Source organism: Calypte anna, chromosome 1 (genome assembly GCF_003957555.1).
Source record: "Calypte anna isolate BGI_N300 chromosome 1, bCalAnn1_v1.p, whole genome shotgun sequence".
NCBI lineage: Eukaryota > Metazoa > Chordata > Aves > Apodiformes > Trochilidae > Calypte > Calypte anna.
Genome location: NC_044244.1, coordinates 466,498 through 488,024, shown reverse-complemented (window position 1 = coordinate 488,024; position 21,527 = coordinate 466,498). Strand labels below are relative to the sequence as shown.

At 55.8% G+C, this 21,527-nt stretch overlaps 2 protein-coding genes across 2 annotated transcripts in view; both read left to right on the top strand.

The window, feature by feature from the left end:
- The first annotated feature begins 2 nt into the window (after positions 1-2).
- Positions 3-15,251, top strand: ZC3HC1 (zinc finger C3HC-type containing 1). The gene is made up of 10 exons (XM_030455764.1): positions 3-398; positions 1,995-2,106; positions 2,919-3,069; positions 4,805-4,888; positions 6,283-6,410; positions 8,404-8,561; positions 11,111-11,336; positions 12,349-12,555; positions 12,790-12,999; positions 14,782-15,251. Exons 1-10 carry the CDS (start codon positions 286-288, stop codon positions 14,848-14,850), a joined length of 1,458 nt encoding a protein of 485 aa, XP_030311624.1. The 5' UTR covers positions 3-285; the 3' UTR covers positions 14,851-15,251.
- A 3,677-nt stretch (positions 15,252-18,928) lies between these two features.
- The window catches only part of UBE2H (ubiquitin conjugating enzyme E2 H), a 63,809-nt gene continuing 61,210 nt past the window's right edge, over positions 18,929-21,527 (top strand). The window contains exon 1 of the mRNA XM_030455823.1: positions 18,929-19,228. Within this exon, the coding sequence (XP_030311683.1) occupies positions 19,176-19,228 (53 nt within the window). The 5' untranslated portion in view covers positions 18,929-19,175. The remainder of the gene's footprint in view (positions 19,229-21,527) is intronic.

Genomic DNA, 21,527 nt, shown 5'->3' with positions numbered 1-21,527 from the left:
GCTGTGAGGGGCTGAGGTAGCGATGGCGGCGCCTGCGCGGCGGGAGAGCGCCCAAAGCGGCGTTTAGTGAGGGGGTTGGGTGGGGGATCCTGGGGAAGGAAGGCTGAGCCCGCTGTCATGGAGGCTGCGTGACTCCTCTGTGAGGAGGAGGAAGCTGTGAGGGGTTAGCGGAGGGGGATGAAGAGCCCCAGAGAGGAGGAGGAAGGATCCTGCGCTGCCGCCTTTCCCGCCTCTCCCCCCCCTCACCTCATCCTTCCCCGGCTCCTGAGGGGCTGAGGGACCAAGATGGCGACGGCAGCGGTGGGGGGGACGCGGGGGAAGCCGCCCCCTGTCACCCCCCAACAGATCCGTCACCTCATCGAGGGGGGAATCGCCCCCGAAGCTGCCGGAGCCGAGGGGTGAGAAGGGAGGAGGAGAAGGAGGGATAGGGGGAAATGGTGGGGTCTGAGGGGGGAGCTGAGACATCGGTGTGTGAGGAGTCCTTGGGGGGCCCTGGGAGATGGCACTGAGGCGAACTGCGGGGTGTTGGGGGGTGACTTGGAGGGGTGTCCTGGGGGGTTACTGAGGGGGTCCTGGGAGGTGACTTTAGGGGTTACTGAGGGGGTCCTGGGAGGGGTCCCTGGGGGGTGACTTTGGATGTTCTGGGAGATGACTTTGGGGGTTACTGAGGGGGTCCTAGGAGGGGTCCCTGGGAGGTGACTGGAGGGGGTCCTGGGAGGTGACTTTGGGGCTTACTGAGGGGGGTCCTAGGAGGTGACTGGGGGGGTGTTCTGGGGGATTACTGAGGGGGTCCCTGGGAGGTGACTTTGGGGGTTACTGAGAGTGACTGGGGGGGTCCTGGGAGGGGTCCCTGGGGGGTGACTTTGGGGGGTTACTGAGGGGGTCCTAGGAGGTGACTGGGGGGTGTCCTGGGGGATTACTGAGGGGGTCCCAGGGAGGTGACTTTGGGGGTTACTGAGAGTGACTGGGGGGGTCCTGGGAGGTGACTTTGGGGGCTTGTGAGGGGGTCCCTAGGAGGTGACTGGAGGGGGTCCTGGGATGTGACTTGAGCGGTTACTGAGGGTGACTGGGGGGGGTCCTGGGAGGTGACTTTGGAGGCGATACTGAGGGGTTACTGAGAGGGTCCTTGGAGGTGACTCAAGGGGAGGTCCTGGGGGGTTACTGAGGGGGTCCTTGAAGGTGACTTGGGGGGCGTGGGGGTCTGGGAGGTGACTTTGGGGGGGTATTGAGGGGTTGCTAAGGGGGTCCTAGGAGTTGACTAGGGAGGTGTCCTGGGGGGTGACTGAGGGGGTACCTGGGAGATGTCTTAAGGAGAGGAGTGGGGGGGATGTCCTGGGAGGTGATAGGAGATATTGGGGATGTGGGGGGAGATTGTTGGGAGACAGTGGGGGAGATGGGTGGTGGGGTGTGCTGGGAGGCAGTACTGGGGGCACTGAGGAGCACTGGGAGGCTGTGTGGGTTGGACTAGGAGGTACTGGGTATACTGGGAGGTGGTACTGGTGGCCCTAACAAGCACTGCAACACAGTACTGGTGCATCTAAGGGATACTGGGAGCTAAGAACATAGGAAGTTGCAGCTCAGCATGAGGAGAAAGTTGTTGAGGGTGAGGCTGAGGGAGCCCTGGCCCAGGCTGCCCAGAGAGGTTGTGGAGTCTCCTTCTCTGGAGCCTTTCCAAACCCCCCTGGCTGTGTTCCTGTGTGGGCTGCCCTGGGGGATCCTGCTGGGGCAGGGGGGTTGCACTGGGGCATCTCCAGAGCTCCCTTCCCACCCCAAACATTCTATGATTGTGAAGTGTTTAATGTGTATCTTGGCTTGTTACATTGTAATTTTTTAAAAATTGCTTTATTAATAAACTAATTAAAAGTTGGAGCTTTGGAGAAAGGGATTTGGTAAGAGTCAGCCTGAAGGATGAGAGGTTATAAACATGGTCTGTAGATTTTTGATTAGGGAAATCTCTCCAGATGCTTCCCTGGCTGACTTGCTGTTCCTTTTAGGAAGGACACATCCAACTGGTTGGAATCAGCTAATGGGTCTTCTCAAATGGATGCTCTCTCCCTGGAGTCTGCCAGCAAGGAAGCCTATTTCAGCAGAGTAGAAACATTCACCATATCCTTCCTGATGCTGACTCTCCAGCTGTCCCCAACTCTGCTTTGCTGTCACCCTTTGCTGTCCCCTTCTTCACAGGCTCCATCCTATAGAATCATGGAATCACAGAGTGGTTTGGGTTGGAAGGGACCTCAAAGCTCATCCAGTCCCAACCCCCTGCATGGGCAGGGACACCTCCTACCAGCCCAGGCTGCTCCAAGCCACATCCAACCTGACCTGAGACACTGCCAGGGATGGGGCAGCCACAGCTTCTGGGGGCAACCTGGGCACCCAGGGGCTCAGCACCCTCACCCCAAAGAATTTCTCCCTCCCTCCCCAAGAAATAGAATCCTGGAATGGGTTGGCTTGGAAGAGAACTGAAAGCTCAGCTGATTCCAACCCCCCTGCCATGGGCAGGGACACCTCCCTCCCAGATTGCTCCAAGCCCCATCCAGCCTGGCTTTGAACACTGCCAGGGATGGGGCAGAGACTCTTTTCCTGGGCAACCTGGTTCTAAAGCTCAGCACCCTCACCCCAAACAATTTCTCCCTCCCTCCCTCCCTGCCTGCCCAAGATCTCCTCTCCATCTCCCCTCTCCCAGCTGGAAACCCTTCCCCCTCGCAGGGTCCCATCCCTCCAGGCCCTTGTCCCAAGTCCCTCCCCAGCTTTCCTGGAGCCCCTTCAGGCACTGGAAGGTGCTCTAAGGTCTCCCCATTGCAGCCTTCTCTTCTCCAGCCTCAACACCCCCAACTCTCTCTCCCTTTCTATGACCCTGACCAAAGCTTTAACTGTTCACCCCATCATTTACTGAGTTTTATCCTTAATGCCAGCACCCCCTGAAGTGGGCAGGCAAACCCCACGAGCTGTCCCCCCTGGTTTGTGCCAGGTATGGCTGGACCAACGTGGAGTGTGACATGCTGAAGTGCTCCAGCTGCCAGGCTTTCCTCTGTGTCAGCCTCCAGCTCACCTGTGACTTCAACAAGTGTATGTACCCCAGGGGGGGTGGGCAGTGGGATTTGGGGGTGTCTGGGTCTCACAGTGGGCATGAATGGCTTCCTTAGTTCTGTCCTGGGTGGTGGTGGGTGTTTGATGGCTCTGAAAGTAAAGTATGAGTCAAATAAATCTTTAGTTGGTGAGAAGATGAGGAAACTTCTGGCTCCCTTTGTCAGAGATGGGTTAGAATAGAATCCTAAAGTTTCTCTGGTTGCAAAAAATCTTTAAGCTCATCAAGTCCAAACCTAAACCCAGCAGTGCCCAAGGCCACCCCCACCCCATGTCCCTCATCCCCACATCTCCAGGGCTCTGAAACCCCTCCAGGGATGATGTGGACTCCAGCCCTGCTCTGGGCAGCCCTTACCAGAAAAAAATTGCTCCCAGTTTCCAATCTGTACTTCCCCTGGTGCAACTTGAGGCTGTTTCCTCTTGTCCTGTTGCTTTTTTTTGGGAGAAGAGACTTGGAAGGGACCTGTGATGATCATCCCTGATTGCTTTGGGACTGGCCAAGAGTTAAAACACATGAAGGTCCTTGTCCTTAAAGCTTGGGGCATCAACCACTTCTCCAGGAAACCTGTTCCACCCTCTCAGTAAAGAAATGTTTCCTGTATCAAATCCTGAGGTGGTTTTGAACCATTCCCACCAGTCCTGTCTCTGGAGAGCAGAGATCAGCTCCTCCCTCTCCACTTCCCCTCCTCTGGAGGCTTTTTAGGAGCAATGAGGTCACCCCTCAGCCTCCTTTTCTCCAAAGCAGACAAACCCAGGCAGACCCTCATTTCCCTTTCCCCACCTCTGTCCTCTGCAGAAAGGTGTTGGTTACCCCACCACAAATAAAGGTTTTCATTTCCTTCTCTGCCAGGGTTTTTCTGACCTGGAAGGTGGCAGAGGGTGCAGCCCCAATTTCTGACCCTCTGAGGGTTCTAAAGCTCAGCACCCTGAGGATTCTGTGGGAATTCTGAGGAGCTGTGGGAAGGTTTCCTTTTGGGTCACTCAGTGCTGCTGTCTGCTGTTTGTTCAGACTATCTCCTTTTTAAAATAAACCTTGGCTTTATTATTCAGGTGATCATCACCCTGGTTTTAGGGAAACCTTAAACCAAACAGAGGCTGCAAGGAGGGCTTGAAAAATAAACTGAAAAAGAAGCAGTTTGGGTCTGAAAGGTGGCAACAAGTTAAATTAAGTATTAAATCTTTTTTTAATTATTATTATTTTGAGGGGGATTTTATTCCCAGAGGTGACTGATTTGACTCCTGCAGCCAGGGTGGAAGGGTTGGGTGAGTTACCAGGGGCCTGGCAGCAGCCCAGGAGGTATCTTTGGCAAGAGCAGATGGTCCCTGACCCCCTGGCTGAGCTTTGTTTTCCCTGTGCTGGCAGCTCCCCTGCTCCCTGGTGGCTGTGCCTGGCAACAGGAGGGAATTTGGGCTGTGGGGAGCTGGAACCACCGTGGTGATGGTGTTGTGGAGCTGAACCCTGGAGCCATCCTGAGGAAGGAACCACCACTCTGTGGTTGCCTGGAGGGGCAGCAGCAGCAGCTCCTGGGTGGGAAGGGAGGTGAAAGAGGTGAGAGCTTCAGGCTGTGCAACCTCCAGCCTCAGGTGACATCTGTGATGAGCAGGAGGAGCAGGGAAACCCTCGGAGCCTGGTGTCTTCTTCTCCTGGTTTGGTTTTTCTCAACCATTCCCTGAGGAGGTGGCTCCAGAGGGAGTAGCTGTGAGCTTTGCCTTGCAGATAAGGAGCGCTGCATGGAGCTGAAGAAGGCCTTGTGCACTGCTCATGAGAAGTTCTGCTTCTGGCCAGACAGCCCCTGCCCAGGTGGGTGTCTCCAAGCCTGCTTAGTGCCTGTGCCTGGCATCATTTCCTTTTTTTCCTCCCTTTCTGCCATAGAATCATGGAATGGTTTGGGTTGGAAGGGACCTTAAAGCTCATCCAATGCCAACCCCCTGTATGGGCAGGGACACTTACCATCAGCCCAGGGTGCTCCAAGCTCCATCCAACCTGACCTTGAATGGTTCCAGGGATGGGGAAGCCACAGCTTTTCTGGGTACTCTGAGCTGGGTACTTCACAGCAAATAATTTCTCCCTAAGATTTCATTTTTCCCTCTATCATTACATATTGCACCAGCCCAGGGTGCTCCAACCCCCATCCAACCTGACCTGAGACACTGCCAGGGATGGGGCAGCCACAGCTTCTGGGGGCAACCTGGGCACCCAGGGGCTCAAGCACCCTCACCCCAAAGAATTTCTCCCTCCCTCCCCAAGAAATAGAATCCTGGAATGGGTTGGCTTGGAAGAGAACTGAAAGCTCAGCTCATTCCAACCCCCCTGCCATGGGCAGGGACACCTCCCTCCCAGATTGCTCCAAGCCCCATCCAGCCTGGCTTTGAACACTGCCAGGGATGGGGCAGAGACTCTTTTCCTGGGCAACCTGGTTCTAAAGCTCAGCACCCTCACCCCAAACAATTTCTCCCTCCCTCCCTCCCTCCCTGCCTGCCCAAGATCTCCTCTCCATCTCCCCTCTTGCAGCTGGAAACCCTTCCCCCTCGCAGGGTCCCATCCCTCCAGGCCCTTGTCCCAAGTCCCTCCCCAGCTTTCCTGGAGCCCCTTCAGGCACTGGAAGGTGCTCTAAGGTCTCCCCATTGCAGCCTTCTCTTCTCCAGCCTCAACACCCCCAACTCTCTCAGCCTGTCCTAACAGAGCTGTCCCATCCCTCTGGTCATTTTTGTGGCCTCCTGGCCCCACTCCAGCAGGTTCATGTCTCTCCCATGCTGAAAGCCCTAGAGCTAGATGTGGTACTCCAGGTGGGAGAATTTTGATGATCCAAAAGATGATCTCTGGAGCAGCATGAACACAACCTCCAGACCCCTGCTGCTGTTGTAGGAATCACAGAATGGTTTGGGTTGGAAGGGACCTTAAAGATCATCAAGATCCAGCCCCCTGCATGGGCAGGGACATCTCCCCCCTGATCAGAATTGTGCTTTCTCCTCAAGTTCTCAGTGTCAAAGGCCAACAGATCTCCTCAGAGCTGTTCTGTGTGGGGAGGGGTGGTTGCAAAGGACAAAAGCTGTGCTCAGCTTTTCTTTTAAAAGCCAAGAGACCATTACAGGGTGACCTTGGCTGACCTCCTCTCCTCTCTTGCCCTGTGGGATAAGGGGAGGATGGGGGAGGTTGGTGGCACAGCTCAGACCTCCCACCTTTGCTTTCTCCAGATCGTTTTGCCATGCTGCTGGTGGATGAGCCCAGAGCTCTTCTCCAGGACTTCCTGGAACGTTTCCAGAGCCTCTGTCAGCTGGAGCTGCAGCTGCCCTCCCTCAGACCAGAGGACATGAAAACCATGGTGAGTTCTCCTCTGAAAACAAGGTCAGGTGCCTTCAAGTCCCTGGTGATGATGCCAGAAACACCTGTGCTGTGCAAACCCTGACCAAAACAGTTGTGAGCTCCAAATCAGAGATTCCAGCTCTGTGACAGGCAAAGCTCAGCCCTGCTCCTGTCTTCCTGTGGTCTCTCTTTGCCTTGACTTTCTCCTCAGACATTCCCCAGGGAGTACTTTCACCTGGTGGTTTGGGAAGCCCATAAAAGGGATCTTGGAAAGGCTCATGTGCCATGGAAGCCCTTGACCAGCACAGGCACAACTGGCTTGTGTCACCACAGTGGGAAGTGGGCTGGAGTGTCCTGCTCTGCACTTTTCCTGGTTTGTGTGGTGCTCTCTTGCCTGGAAAAGTGATTTGGGAAGGTCCTTCAGCCTCCATGAGATGTGGCAGCTCCTGGATTGCTCTTTTAGCTGGAATCCCACAAAGCAGTTGTTGCATTAGGTGGGTGTGAGGGTTTAACACTGGCCTGGCAATTCAACTGAGTGACAGATGCTGTCTGTTAATCCCCCTCCCTGATAAAGAAAGGAGAGAGAATAAGGGAGAGAGACTGATGGGTTGGGAACTAAACTACACAGCTTTAATGGAACAGGAATGAGAAATAGGAAAAATGACTAAATCTATACAAATCTACAGGAAAATTGATCCCAGGTTCCTCCCCTCTTTCCCCCAAGAACTCTCCCATCCCCACTGAGGCTGCAGGGCAGCCCTGGGAAAGTCCAGGCTGGAATCCTGGGGTCAGGAGCAGTTGGGAGCTGGAGGCAGGAACACACAGATTCAGGCTGGGATGGATCAGGAGCAGAGGCAGAGGAAGGGATGGAATCCTCCCAGGATGCTGAAGCAAAGAGGGAGAGGGGAAGAAGGGGAAGCAGGAAGGGGTTTGAGCCTGGGGATCCCTCCAATTTCTCCTGAGGATGGGGTGTATGGGATGGAATCCTCTGTTTGGTCAATTCTGGTCATTTCTCTTGTCTGTTCCTCCCCACAGGAGGGTTTCAGGTGGGACCTCTTGACTCCTTTTCTCCTTTTGGAGGGCCAAATGTTGCTCAGAGCTGAGCAGTGTCCTTGGCTCTGCAGCCCATTCTCCAGCAGTAACTCTAACCATGGAGTGGGATCAGTCCCAGCAGCAGACACTGCCTGAGAAACTTGCTGTGAATTTCAGCAAGTGCAGCTCCTGACAAGAGACTGAGCTGAAAGCAAAAGTAAAGACAGAAAATCCCCTTTATCCTGGCTCAAACCAGGACAGTGGGATGAGGAATTTGGGGTGCTAGAGGCAGCCCCAGAGCAGAAGTGTGGGCAGAGACCCCTGAAGGTGAAGGGAAATCAGGGAGTGAGGTACAGGAGGACCTCTTGTGTGAGGCAGACACGTGAGGAGGCTCAGCAGGCAGGAGGGAAGAGCAGGAGCTACAGCAGGAGAAGCTGGAGTGTAGCTGCAGCCAGGAACAAGTGTGGGATTGCCTCCTCAGAGGGACCTGGCCAGGCCCTGCTCCACTCCAGCCAAGTCTGGCTTGCTGGGCACTTGCTTGCTGGGAACCAGATGGCTCTCAGCAGGAAGAAACCATGCAGGAACCAGGGAACTCTTCATCCATTCAGCAGAAATCAACAGAAGGTGTTTTGTGGTTACCACCATGGGCTGTGAAACCCAGCAGAACACCCTCTCTGAGAAGAGACAGCAGAAGCCCATCCCATCTCCACATCTAACTCCCACTGGGAGCAAGGGCTGGAGCCCAGCTGACAGATTTGGGTAATTTCTTTCCTTTCTGTGTCTCAGCAAACACAGCCAAGGACAACCAAGAGAACCCAGGAGGAAGCCATTGCTTCTACCCAGAGCAGAAGTGCTCAGGGTGCTGCCTCATGCACCCAGCCCTTCTGGGGAGAGAAAAGTGGATTTTTGTGCATATTGGACATGTTTTGTGAGTAGAAGCAGTGGGTTCTCTCAGGTTGTTACCTTCCTCTCTCCTGCAGTCCCTGACAGAGGAGAAGATCAGCCTCCTCCTCCAGCTGATTGGGGAGGAACTGGAGCATAAAAAGGAGGGAGAGAAACCACCCATGAAGTTTGCCACAGAAATCCTGCAGGTGCACGTTCCTGCCTGCATCCTGGCACTCTGTGGCTGGACCTGCAGGTGGGTGGGGGTGCAGGGATGGTACCCAAGTGTCTGCTGCACTTGGTGGTGGTGGTGAAACCTCTGAGGGTGGAGAAATGGGGATGTCACACTGTGAAATGGAGGATATTCCATATTTCACTTGTTTTTTGTTTTTTTTTAATCAAACCATGAAAATCCATGGTGGAAATCACAGAATCATGGAATGGTTTGAGTTGGAAAGGAACTTAAAGATCATCCAGTTCCAATCCCCCTATCATTACATATTCCACCAGCCCAGGGTGCTCCAAGCCCCATCCAACCTGACCTGAGACACTGCCAGGGATGAGGCAGCCACAGCTTCTGGGGGCAACCTGGGCACCCAGGGGCTCAGCACCCTCACCCCAAAGAATTTCTCCCTCCCTCCCTCCTCAAGAAATAGAATCCTGGAATGGGTTGGGTTGGAAGAGAACTGAAAGCTCAGCTCATTCCAACCCCCCTGCCATGGGCAGGGACACCTCCCTCCCAGCTTGCTCCAAGCCCCATCCAACCTGGCTTTGAACACTGCCAGGGATGGGGCAGAGACTCTTTTCCTGGGCAACCTGGTTCTAAAGCTCAGCACCCTCACCCCAAACAATTTCTCCCTCCCTCCTTCCCTCCCTCCTTCCCTCCCTCCTTCCCTCCCTCCTTCCCTCCCTCCTTCCCTCCCTCCTTCCCTCCCTCCTCCCCTCCTTCCCTCCCTCCTTCCCTCCCTCCTTCCCTCCCTCCTTCCCTCCCTCCTTCCCTCCTCCTTCCCTCCTCCTTCCCTCCCTCCTTCCCTCCCTCCTTCCCTCCCTCCTTCCCTCCTCCTCCCTCCTTCCCTCCCTCCTTCCCTCCCTCCTTCCCTCCCTCCTTCCCTCCCTCCTTCCCTCCCTCCTTCCCTCCCTCCTTCCCTCCCTCCTTCCCTCCCTCCTTCCCTCCCTCCTTCCCTCCCTCCTTCCCTCCCTCCTTCCCTCCCTCCTTCCTCCCTCCTTCCCTCCCTCCTCCTCCCCCTCCCCCCTCCCTCCCCCCCTCCCTCCCCCCCCTCCCTCCTTCCTCCCTCCTTCCTCCCTCCCCCCCTCCCTCCTCCCCTCCCCAAGATCTCCTCTCCATCTCCCCTCTCCCAGCTGGAAACCCTTCCCCCTCGCAGGGTCCCATCCCTCCAGGCCCTTGTCCCAAGTCCCTCCCTAGCTTTCCTGGAGCCCCTTCAGGCACTGGAAGGTGCTCTAAGGTCTCCCCATTGCAGCCTTCTCTTCTCCAGCCTCAGCACCCCCAACTCTCTCAGCCTGGCTCCAGAGCAGAGCTGCTCCAGCCTTCTGTGTTCTCTTAGATGGCAGAGAGTTGTAAAAAAGTGAACTGTTTGTTGCCTTTCTTGTTGCTGATTTAGATGTTGAAGTCAACCCCTGAAATGTCACCCCCAGTCAGGCTTTCAGAAGCCTCATCACCCAGAGCTTCACATCTCCCCAGGGTCTATGCTGTGAGCAGGGTGGCCACACTGTGGGTCAAGCAGTTCGCTGAAGGGTGTTGGCTGGAAAAGGGAATATGATGTGGAAGAGCAAAGCTGCCACTGTGCAGGAAAAGTTCAGACTGATGGTGGGGACACTGGGCTGGAATGTCACAGCTGAGTGTGCTCATGCTTGGTGGGAAGCCAAAATGAAGTGTTCTTTGTAGCAATCACATATTTGGGGCTGTTGAGGCTGGAGAAGAGAAGGCTGCAATGGGGAGACCTTAGAGCACCTTCCAGTGCCTGAAGGGGCTCCAGGAAAGCTGGGGAGGGACTTGGGACAAGGGCCTGGAGGGATGGGACCCTGCGAGGGGGAAGGGTTTCCAGCTGCAAGAGGGGAGATGGAGAGGAGATCTTGGGCAGGGAGGGAGGGAGGGAGGGAGGGAGAACTTGTTTGGGGTGAGGGTGCTGAGCTTTAGAACCAGGTTGCCCAGGAAAAGAGTCTCTGCCCCATCCCTGGCAGTGTTCAAAGCCAGGTTGGATGGGGCTTGGAGCAATCTGGGAGGGAGGTGTCCCTGCCCATGGCAGGGGGGTTGGAATCAGCTGAGCTTTCAGTTCTCTTCCAAGCCAACCCATTCCAGGATTCTATTTCTTGGGGAGGGAGGGAGGAAGAAATTCTTTGGGGTGAGGGTGCTGAGCCCCTGGAAGAGGTTTCCTGGAGAAGTTGTGGCTGCCCCATCCCTGGCAGTGTCTCAGGTCAGGTTGGATGGGGCTTGGAGCACCCTGGGCTGGTGGGAGGTGTCCCTGCCCATGGCAAGAGGGTGGGATTAGATGATCTTTGGGGTTCCTTCCACCCAACCCATGCTGGGATTCTATGGAAATGTAACCAAACCTATTTAAATCATCTCTATATTTGGGATTTCATGGACTTGTTTTACTTCCCACACGGGGACACAAAAACACTGAGTCTGTACTTCAGCCCAGGGGTCCTGATGCCTTGAAGTGTTCTGCCCCCTGACTGAGGTGCTCACTGGGCTCTGCCAAATCCCTTCATGTGTTCCAAAAGCTGCACTTTTGGGGGATGGGTCCCCTTCCCTTTTCTCCTGACTCCTTTTCTCTGTCCCCACAGCGTTTCTGCCGGCTCCGTGCACCTCTCAGTGATCACCTGCTCCCGTTGCATGAGGAAGGTTGGGCTCTGGGGCTTTCACCAGCTGGAATCTGGGGGGCCAGAGCTGGACTCCTGCAGCCCCACCAGTGCTTCACCCACTCCCCCTGAGAGGTTGCTGCTTCTGCCCACCTCTCCACGCAGGATGCTCACCCGCAGCCAAGACACTGCCTCCCCGGGCTCTGAGCAGGTAGGGCTCAGGATGTGTGTGGCCACCAAGGTGGCCACCAGCATCCTGGCTTGTATCAGCACTGGTGTGGCCAGCAGGAGCAGGGCAGGGATCATCTGCCTGTACTGAGGCTGCACCTCAAATCCTGGGTTCAGTTCTGGGCTCCTCAGGACCAGAAGGATATTGAGGGGTTGGAGAGTGTCCAGAGAAGGGGATGGAGCTGGGCTTGAAAACAAGGAGGACACGGTGAAGGGGCTGATGAACTTCAGAGAAGCACCTGAGGGATCTGGGAATGTTAAACCTGGAGCAGAGGAGCTTAGGGGGGAGATCTTTGGGGTCTTTGCAGCTCCCTATGAGGAGGTTGGAGCCAGTGGGAGTCAGTCTCATCTCCCAAGGAACACGGGACAAGAGGGAATGGCCTCAAGTTGTTCTAGGAGAGGTTTAGATTGGAGGGTAGAAGAAAATTCTTTGCTGAAAGGATGATTAAACACTGGCCCAGGCTGCCCAGGGCAGTGGTGGAGTCCCCATCCCTGAAGATCTTAAAAACTGTGTAGATGTGGCACTTTTGGTCATGGTTTAGTGGGTGTTTGGTTGATGGTTGGACTTCTGATGATCTTTTCCAACATCCATGATTCAGTGTCTGAGTGATACAGGTGATGGCACACAGGGTGTAGTTTGGGTGTCCCTTTGGAAGAGGCTCATCTTGGTGCCTTGTCTTCAACAGGAGTGGGCTGCTGAGAATTTTACCCCTACTCTTGGCAGCTCTTTGTCTTGTCCTCCTGCAGGAGAGCAGAAAAAAGTCCTTCCAGCCAGGATACCAAGAGTGCTCCAAATCTGGGGCTGCCTTCACTCATGTCCAACCAACACCCAAGCTGCTCCTGGTTGGAAGGGAAGGTGGCCCAGCTCCTGCCAGGATGCCCAAGAAAACTTTGATCTCTTGTTTGAACCAGGTTGAGCCCCCCTTTGCCAGGCTGAGGGACATGCTGGTGACCAGAGGTACTCCATGAATTCCTTGTCCTTTTTTCCCTGGCAGCATGAGAAGAGCCCCTCCCCATCCATCCCTCGACCCCGGAGCTGGGATTCTCCCATCCCCCCAGAACGAGCTGATCTGGAAGTGGCCACCCCTGCTCCCAGGAGCCGCCCTGTCACCCGCAGCATGGGGCAGGGGGACAACGTGGAGGTGCCATCCAGTCCTCTCCGTAGACCCAAGAGACCACGGCTCTGCTCTTCCAGCAGCTCTGTGAGTGATTTGGATGCAATTCCATCTGAGGAGGGAAGGAGGAGAGGGCTCCAGGGAAGGGAGGTCCTGATCACGGATCGGTGATCCCCATGAGGACCCCTTGGTGTGGGGCTGAGGGCTGGTGCTAGGCAGGGAGAGGGTTTTGTTATGGGATTGGTGCCTGGTTGTAACCATCCTGTCTCTGTCTTCCTTCACTGTCATCTCCTCCCCCCATCCATCCATCCATCCATCCAGGACACTTCTCTGAGGAGCTTCTTTGATCCCAGCTCACAGCATCGCAATTGGTGCCCCTGGGTCAACGCAGTGGAGGGAGGGGAAGCCCTGGAAGATACCACAGCCCAGGTGGAGAAGAAGCCTCCAAAGGCAGAGCCAGGCTGGAGAGTGGTACTGGACACACTCCTGGCCACCAGAAAATGTGACAGAGTGCCTGAGACAGAGCCTGTGGTGAGCCCATGGCACCTCCAGCCCCAAACCCAACCCCTCCAAACCCCTTTTTGCCCCAGCCTTGCGTAGGGCTGAAAGCTTGCAGGCAGAATTTGGGGTAGATGGGCTTTTTTAGGGCTGAATGCAAACCCAGCTGGGTGACAAGGACCAAGGGTGTCTGCAGAGTCTCAGCTTTCCCTCAGCCAAGCTTCTCTGAGTGCCTCTCAGCCAGGTCTCATCCGTGACACCAATGGGTTGTGTGTGGATCTGTTCAAGGGCTGCTATAAATAAGTCTTTTCCCAGCAGCTCAGCTCTGCCAGAGATCCAGTTTCATTCCATGTCCCCATAGGGACCTCCCAACCCTCTCTCCAGGCATCCTGACCACTGGCTCCTGCAGCCGCCAAGCTGTTGAATCGGTGATTTTGCTGAGCTGGAGAAGCAGAGCTGAGGCCCCAAACCTCCTTCCTGAGCAGCTGTGGAGCAGCTGGTACCTGCTGCTGCCTCCCTGAGCCTCATGATCCCCTTGGATTCCTCCTCCTGGCTCTTCCCTGCTTTGCTTGAGGCTAAGCTGCAGGAACTGGTGGAGCAGTTCTGCTTCAGCATTTGTCTTGGGGGATTGTGTCCTCACCAAGTTCATGTCATGGAATCAGGGGATGGTTTGGGTTGGAAGGGACCTTCAAAATCATCCAGTTCCAAAGCCAGCAGCCTCCCACCAGCCCAGGGGGCTCCAAGCCCCATCCAACCTTCAACACCTCCAGGGATGGGGCAGCCACAGCTTCTGGGGGCAACCTGGGCACCCAGGGGCTCAGCACCCTCACCCCAAAGAATTTCTCCCTCCCTCCCTCCCCAAGAAATAGAATCCTGGAATGGGTTGGCTTGGAAGAGAACTGAAAGCTCAGCTCATTCCAACCCCCCTGCCATGGGCAGGGACACCTCCCTCCCAGATTGCTCCAAGCCCCATCCAACCTGGCTTTGAACACTGCCAGGGATGGGGCAGAGACTCTTTTCCTGGGCAACCTGGTTCTAAAGCTCAGCACCCTCACCCCAAACAATTTCTCCCTCCCTCCCTCCCTGCCTGCCCAAGATCTCCTCTCCATCTCCCCTCTCCCAGCTGGAAACCCTTCCCCCTCGCAGGGTCCCATCCCTCCAGGCCCTTGTCCCAAGTCCCTCCCCAGCTTTCCTGGAGCCCCTTCAGGCACTGGAAGGTGCTCTAAGGTCTCCCCATTGCAGCCTTCTCTTCTCCAGCCTCAACACCCCCAACTCTCTCAGCCTGGCTCCAGAGCAGAGCTGCTCCAGCCCTCCCAGCAGCTCCAGGGCCTCCTCTGCACTGGCTCCAACAGCTCCGTGTCCTTCTGCTGCTGGGGACCCCAGAGCTGGACACAGCTTTACCCCAGGGGGGTCTCCCCAGAGCGGAGCAGAGGGGGACAATCCCCTCCCTGGCCCTGCTGCTCACACTGCTGGGGATGCAGCCCAGGATATGGGGGGGTTCTGGGCTGCCAGAGTTGGTCCCTTCCAGCTGTGCCTTGTGCTGGGAAGCTCCATCAGGTCCTGTGGGACCAGACAGGAGGATTTAGGGAATGGTTGGACTCCTTCTCCTCTGTGGTTTTGGTAAACAGGGTTAATGAAGTGGAGGAGCAAATTAATCTCCTGGCAACCAATCAGGATATTTTGGATGGGTTGTTTTTTTGTTCTTTTTTTTTTTTTTTTTTTTTTTCACTTGCTACACAAGCTTTTCAACCAGATCCTTGAGGCTGTAGCAGTACCTTAACCTCTGGTTGTCTCTTTGCTCCCCTCTTCTTGCAGAGCCTCTCAGTCAAGTCCTGCAAAGTGTTCCGCATATTCCGGCAGTGGGAGAGCATGAATTCCTCCTGACCAGACAGACCTCTGCCTCTGGGAATCTCCAGCCTGGGCAGCACGGGGCATCACCTTGGTGTGGCAGAGACCTCAGAGTTGTTCCCACAGCAGCTCCATGCCCTGGGGAGGGGATGCTGAGGAGGCTCTGTGCCAAACACAGCCCCGAGAGGCCACTGGGACCCCCTTTCCCTCTCTCTGCCTTCCTTCAAGCCCCCCTTTACCTTCACAAACTGCTGCTGCTGCTGGAGCCCTTGGCCCCAGGGGCTTCCAGAGCCCTGATTGGAGTTTGGGACATGCCTGTGGGTGCACGGGGAGAAGGAGGAGACGTGGTCACCTCACCAAGGTGACCATCTTGTCCAGCTGTGACCCTTCAGGGAGGTGACGCCAGGTGGGAATAAACATTTCACATTTGTTTTTTTTTTCTTTAATTTTCTTTTTGTTTTGCTGCTGTGATGCTTCTTCCCAGGGTAGGATGAGCTCTAGGCTTTTAGCAAATGGCTCCCCTGTCCCTCAGGATGCTCATCCTGGTGGGATCCTTGTCCCTCTCCTGTTTCCCACTCCTCGTTTCGCTGCCTGATCTGTCACAGCCTCAGCCCCCACACACGCAGAGGTGGCCCCAGCCTCATCTCCCAGTGCCCACCAGCATCTGCCCTGGCAATCAGCTGCCCAAAGCATCTTTAGCTGGGGGCTGAGAGCCTCTCTGAGGTGATAAATCACCCAGGTTGGAGTGTGGGGGAGGTTGGGATGCAGCCAGAACCCTGGGAGAGGAGGCGTGTTAGGGCTTCCCATGGCTCAGGGCCACAAGGCTGGGTGAGGGGAAGGGAATGGTCTGTGTGGAAGGGGAAGAAGCAGCCAAGAAAGGAGTGTTTGATCTGTCACCTCCATCCCCAAGGATGGCAGGAAAGGCTCTTGGGGAGGGCTGAGACTCCACAAAATACCCTGTTAGATCTCCTCATCCCACGTCTTCCACAGCCACATGGATGTGGGTGAAGGCACAAGGACATGCCATTCCCTTTTTATTTTTGTTTTTTTGGGGGGGAACAGAGGGAATCCTCTTTGGAGGAGTAGCCCCAGCTACTGGGGTTTTTTTTATGCATCTCATCTTGCCCTTTCCCCTTTGAGGCATTTTCTGGCTACTCTGTGTATGGGTCAGGGCTGCTCCCTGTTCCATCTCAACCCCAAAAAATTGCCTTAGGTGGGTTCTGCCATAAAGCCCCTTTGGGGACCAGCAGGACTTGAGTTTGGGTGTCTCTCCTGTTCCAAAGAGGGTCCTAATAATGTAGGAGGGTCCTAATGCTGTAGCCCTAACAAGGGTCTGCTTCACCCTGTGCTGGGGTGGGAGATGGGGGTGTCACCCACACACACACCCTGAGTAACCCCAGAGGGGTGAGGATGGGATGGATGTTGGCTGGGACACAGAACCCCTTCCCCAACTCCTGAACCCACAAATCCCCATCTCCCCAGCAAGCCCCCCCCATGTTTTCCCCAGCTCCCCACAGCATCCTAGGGGTCCCTACAGCTCCCCAGAACCCCCTGGCTCCCCATAGCTCCCACTTCTCCAGTAGTTTTCCCACAACTGGTTTCCACATCTCCCCCAGGGCTTCCCACACCCCTTTGCCCACCCCCACCTCCATTTTCCCCATCCCTACCATGCTCAGGGAACCCTCTCACAACCCAGGGGGTGCACCCACACCGGGGAGGGGATGATGTCCCCATGCTGGGGTGGGGACAAGGGCAGCCCCCACCCCTGCACCCCGATTTGCTGACCCAGGAGGGCTCAGAGGGTCCCCAAATCCCTTGTGCACTCCCTTACATGGGGGTCTGGAGGCTGCAAGAGTGGTCTTGAAGCATCCCAAAATGGACAAAGTGCTGTCATAGGGCCCCTAAAATTACCAAAAATTATCCCTGCTAGAAAATTTGGGGTATTTCACCAATGAAACCCAAGGAGTTAAAGAAATGTAAAGAGAAAAGAGCTGGGCACAGAGTAGCTGAGAGCAGCCAGGCAGAAAGGGACCTGGGAGTCTGGATTGCCAGGAAGCTGAAGAGGAGCCAGCAGTGTGCCCAGGTGGCCAAGAAGGCCAATGGCATCCTGGGCTGGCTCAGGAAGAGCGTGGCCAGCAGGTCCAGGGAAGGGATTCTGCCCCTGTGCTCAGCTCTGGGGAGGCCACACCTCGAGTCCTGTGTCCAGTTCTGGGCCCCTCAGCTCAGGAAGGAGATTGAGGTGCTGGAGCAGGTCCAAAGGAGGCAACTGGGCTGGGGAAGGGACTGGAGCACAGATCCTGTGAGGAGAGGCTGAGGGAGCTGGGGGTGTTGAGGCTGGAGAAGAGGAGGCTCAGGGGAGACCTCATCACTCTCTGCAACTCCCTGAAAGGAGGTTGGAGCCAGGGGGGGGTTGGGCTCTTTTCCCAGGCAACTCTCAGCAAGACAAGAGGGCAGGGTCTCAAGTTGTGCCAGGGGAGGTTTAGGTTGGAGATGAGAAAGAATTTCTTTCTGGAGAGGGTGATCAGGCATTAGAATGGGCTGCCCAGGGAAGTAGTGGATTCTCCGTGTCTGGAGCTATTTCCAAAGAGCCTGGATGTGGCACTGAGTGCCATGGGCTGGGAACTGCAGTGGGAGTGGATCAAGGGTTGGACTTGATGATCTCTGAGGTCCCTTCCAACCCAGCCCATTCCATGATTCTGTGATTCTATGAAATGTAAAGAGAAATTTAAAGAGAAATCCTGATTTTTTTTTTTCCTCCTTGTGACCTGCTTGGAACTGGGAGCATCAAAAGCTGAGGAAGTGGGAGATCCTGTGTCCCAACTTTCTTCCACTCCTTGGATCTTGTCTTCCTGTGCTCATCACTGGTGAGGCCACACCTTGGGTGTTGTGTCCACGTTTGGGCACCTCAGGAGAAGGGAGACTGCAGGGAATGCAACAAAACTGGGGAAGGGTTTGGAGAAGAATAAATTGGAGGAGCTGGGATTGTTCAGGTTGGAGAAGAGGAGGCTGAGGGGAGACCTCAGGGCTCTCCAACAACCTGTAAGGTGCTGGTGTCTTCTCCCAGGTGATGGAACAAGAGGGAATGGCTTCAAGCTGGTTTAGACTGGACATTAGGGAAAAAAATATTCATGGAAAGAGATCAGACCCTGGAATGGGAGGTGGTGGAGTCACCATCCCTGGATGTGTTTGAGATGTCGTGTTGGGGGATATGGAGAACGTTGTAGGGTAGGGATGATGCTTGGACTCCTCATCCCAAGGCTCTTTCCCAGCCTGAAAGAATCCCTGACTCTCATATAACCTCATTCCCTTTTTTCCTCCCCAAAACCTCCCCCATCCTATCTCATCCGGGGCGACGGATCTGACACTTCCTCAGTTTTACCTCAGGGCAGGTGGGACACGTTGGGACATGAAATGGAGGAAATCAACCCCCTGACTCACACCTGTGGGGTGAGGTTACCCCTTCCCTCAGGCTTTTTTTTTGGGGTTCCACCTCCCCAAGTCTCCTCCCCACGCGGGGAGGAGGCGTTGAGGCAGATTTTTTGGGGGTGATGCTGGGGTCAGGAATGTGAGCTGCCCGCCCCGGGGTGTGGAGCTGTCACGCCAGCTTGAGGGACACCCATTAACGTCATCCTCACACGCTTCCCTGTCACCTCCGCCGATGCTGTCACCTCCATCCTGCACCTGGGGAAACTGAGGCACGGGGGAAATGCTTGGTGGCAGCGTCACGCCGGAAAGCCAGCACGGTGACTCGTGCTGTGACGCTGGGGGAGGGTTGAGTTTCGATGGTGGCTTCCCCTCCCTACCCCCCCACCTCCAGGTGCCATCGACCACCCCACCTTGACGTGTGACACCTCCACCCCCCATCCTGAAGCTCCCACCGAGGGTGGTCTCGAACCCGCGGTTCCTCCATGGCTTCCCCACCCTCCGAACTACAACTCCCAGCGTGCCGCGGGGCGGGGCGGGGCCGACTCTGACGTTCCCCCGGCTCGACCAATAGGAACGCTGCGGGGTGGTGATGTCACAGCGGGTGACGTCAGGGGTCCAGAGAGAGGCTCCGGCAGAGGCGACCGGAGCGGGGCTCGCGGCTGAGGGAGCGCGAGGCAGCGCGGGGGGGGGGCCCGGGGCGGCGGCGGCGGCGACAGCACCGGAGGAGGAGGAGGAGGAGGGCGGCGATAGCGGCGATAGCGGCGACAGAGTCGGCGACAGCGGCGATAACGACGGCGTCGTCAGCGGGGGGGGGTCCCAGCGGCTAAGGAGCCCGGCACCCCCCCGCTCCCTTCGGTACCGGGTTTCCCCGGTCGAACGGCGGCGGCGGCGGCGCTGACAGCCCGCCCGGAGCACCGGGGGCGGCCGAGGCCACCATGTCCTCCCCCAGCCCGGGCAAGAGGCGGATGGACACCGACGTGGTCAAGCTGTATCCTTCCCGCACCCCCTTTCTTCCTCCCTTCCCTTAACCCCCACCCCCCCTTTTCCCAACCTTCCCGGGCCCCCGAGGCCTCCTCGGCCGGGCCTGCACCGGGGTGGGGGGCACCGGAGCCCCTCCTCCTGTGTGTGTGTGTCCCAAGCTCCCGGACGGCGGCAGCGCTTCTCTCCGAGGCCAGGCCTAGGCCTCTCCCCTGAGCTGGCGATCGGACCTCCCCCCTCAGCCCTCCCGAGGGGCCCCCCCTTTACTGAGGGGGAGGCCTAACTCCCCCCCCCCCCCCCCTTTCCCTTATTTTTGGGGGGTTTAACCCCTTCTGTGGCCTGACAGCCCCCAGCTGGGTTGCCCTGGGGGTGTCCCTGCCAGGTTTCCCCCCCCCTGGGTGAATCCCTCCTCCCCAGCTTGGGTGCCCCCCCCCACCCCCCCCAACTTGCCCTGGCCTGCGGCCCAGCTGCTGAGGGCGGATGAGGAAAGGGGGGAGCAGCTCCAGCAGCCACAGCCCAAAGAAAGGCTTTTGTGGTGTTTATTATTATTTACTGCCCTCTTTTAGCTTGTGTTTCACGAAGCTTCTGCTTGCAGGTTTAGGGATTTAATTTTAGGGAGTTGGGGGGGGGGGGGAACTGGAGGACCCCATGGAGATGGGAGGTGGGCGAAGGGCCTGCAGCCCATCTTGCAAGAGTTCCCGTTTATGTAACGCTCCAGGTTGGGCTTTATTATTTTTATTCCCCCCCCCCCACACCCCCTTTCCCCTCCCACCTTCTGCGATAGACCTGTTTATATGTATTTTTTTCCCCCCCCCTCCTTATTTATATTCTTTCCAGGGTGGCAAAATCCTTTTTCCTCTCTGTCTGGAGCGTAGGTGGTGTTGAAAAATATCCTTGGGAATTTGGTTTTAGGATTGTTTTTATTAATAGGGGGTTTTTTTTGTTGTTGTTGTTCGTTTACAAGGTGCCGAGGAGGGGTAGAAATGACAAGAGGGGCTGAAATATTATTTTTTTTTTGGCTGTTGACTGAACCTGTCTGACCCTAAGAAGGACTTGGGGTCTGGTGGCTTGGACTTGGCAGTGTTAAGGGGTCGAGCAACGGGTCTGATTTAGTTCCCAGAGAGAGATAAACAAACTTACTTGGATTTTGAGTGGTTTTTTGGAGCTGGGAAGAGGGGGGGGGAAGGAGGGAGGAGCAACACAGCTCTTGTTTGTGGTGTGAAGGGTGGCTTATCGAAGGAAACTTCTGTTTTGACGTTCAGCCTCGCTCGTTTCTCTCTACAAAGCTGCTCTTCGGATATATATATATATATATATTTATTTATTTTTTTGCCTTGTTTTTAAGCAAATAGGAAATGACTACCGATCATGCTTGAATCCGAGCTATTTTTATCTAAAGGGAGGGGGGGTGTGGGGGTGTGGGTTTAAAGTTACACACACGTCCTACTCTGCCGAACGCCAATTACGATCGATGCTTAAATCGCACCGGGAGGAGGGGTTGGGAATTCCAGCTGTTTATTTAGCACGGGGGGAGGTAAAATAACATTAAAAAAAATAAATAAATCCGTCTTCAGGATAGCCTGGAGAGAGAGGTTGGGGCCAGAGAGGCCCAAACCTGATCCCACTGCTGTTCTCCTTTCCCCTCCCCCTCTCTCTCTCTTTATTTTTTTTTTTTTCTCCCCTTTTTTTGTTCGGTTTGTAGCCAGCATCTCCACAGCCATCGCTGCATTTTAAGAAACAAAGAGCAGGTTTTCCTCAAGTGGCTTCTCTCTCTTTTTCTAGCAGCAGCCAGGCCAGGCAGGGGTAGGTAGAAAGCCCCAAATATCTGACATTCCTCCCGACGCTGGGTGCTTTAATCTTGGCCCTTTCTTTCCCCATCCCCTGACAAAAGAAAACCCAAAGCTTTTCTCAAAAGAGAAGCTCCTGGTTCTCCTCGCCTTCCTCGGGTGTTTGGAGGGGCTGAGGGTTAGAGCAGTCGGACAACAAACTTAGGAAGTTGGATGTGTCAGATGACTCCTCACCACTCCTCCCTTCCCCAGTCCTCTTTATTTTTGTTGTTGTTTTTTGCCTGCTTGCCCGGGGTGAGCACAGCTCGCTAGGCCCAAGCCCCGGAGATCCTTCCCTGAGGAATCTCTTCCTCTCTCTGGAAGCAGAAATAAGAGGGAGAAACCTACTCAGAGACTTCTAAGAGAAAAGGGGGGGGGTCTTGGTGGTGACCCAAGGGGCTCCCATCTGCAGGAATGTACTTGAAGGCTTCTCCTCCCTGGGGCTCCAGGGGGTTTTGTTGTTGTGTTGGGTTGTGGCTCCTG

Bases quoted from the DNA above. Each gene is read 5' to 3' on its own strand.
- ZC3HC1 (XM_030455764.1), top strand. From the start codon at position 286: ATGGCGACGGCAGCGGTGGGGGGGACGCGGGGGAAGCCGCCCCCTGTC. The intron at 11,337-12,348 runs GTAGGGCTCAGG...TTTCCCTGGCAG, and splicing joins CCTCCCCGGGCTCTGAGCAG to CATGAGAAGAGCCCCTCCCC. The intron at 12,556-12,789 runs GTGAGTGATTTG...CCATCCATCCAG, and splicing joins TCTGCTCTTCCAGCAGCTCT to GACACTTCTCTGAGGAGCTT.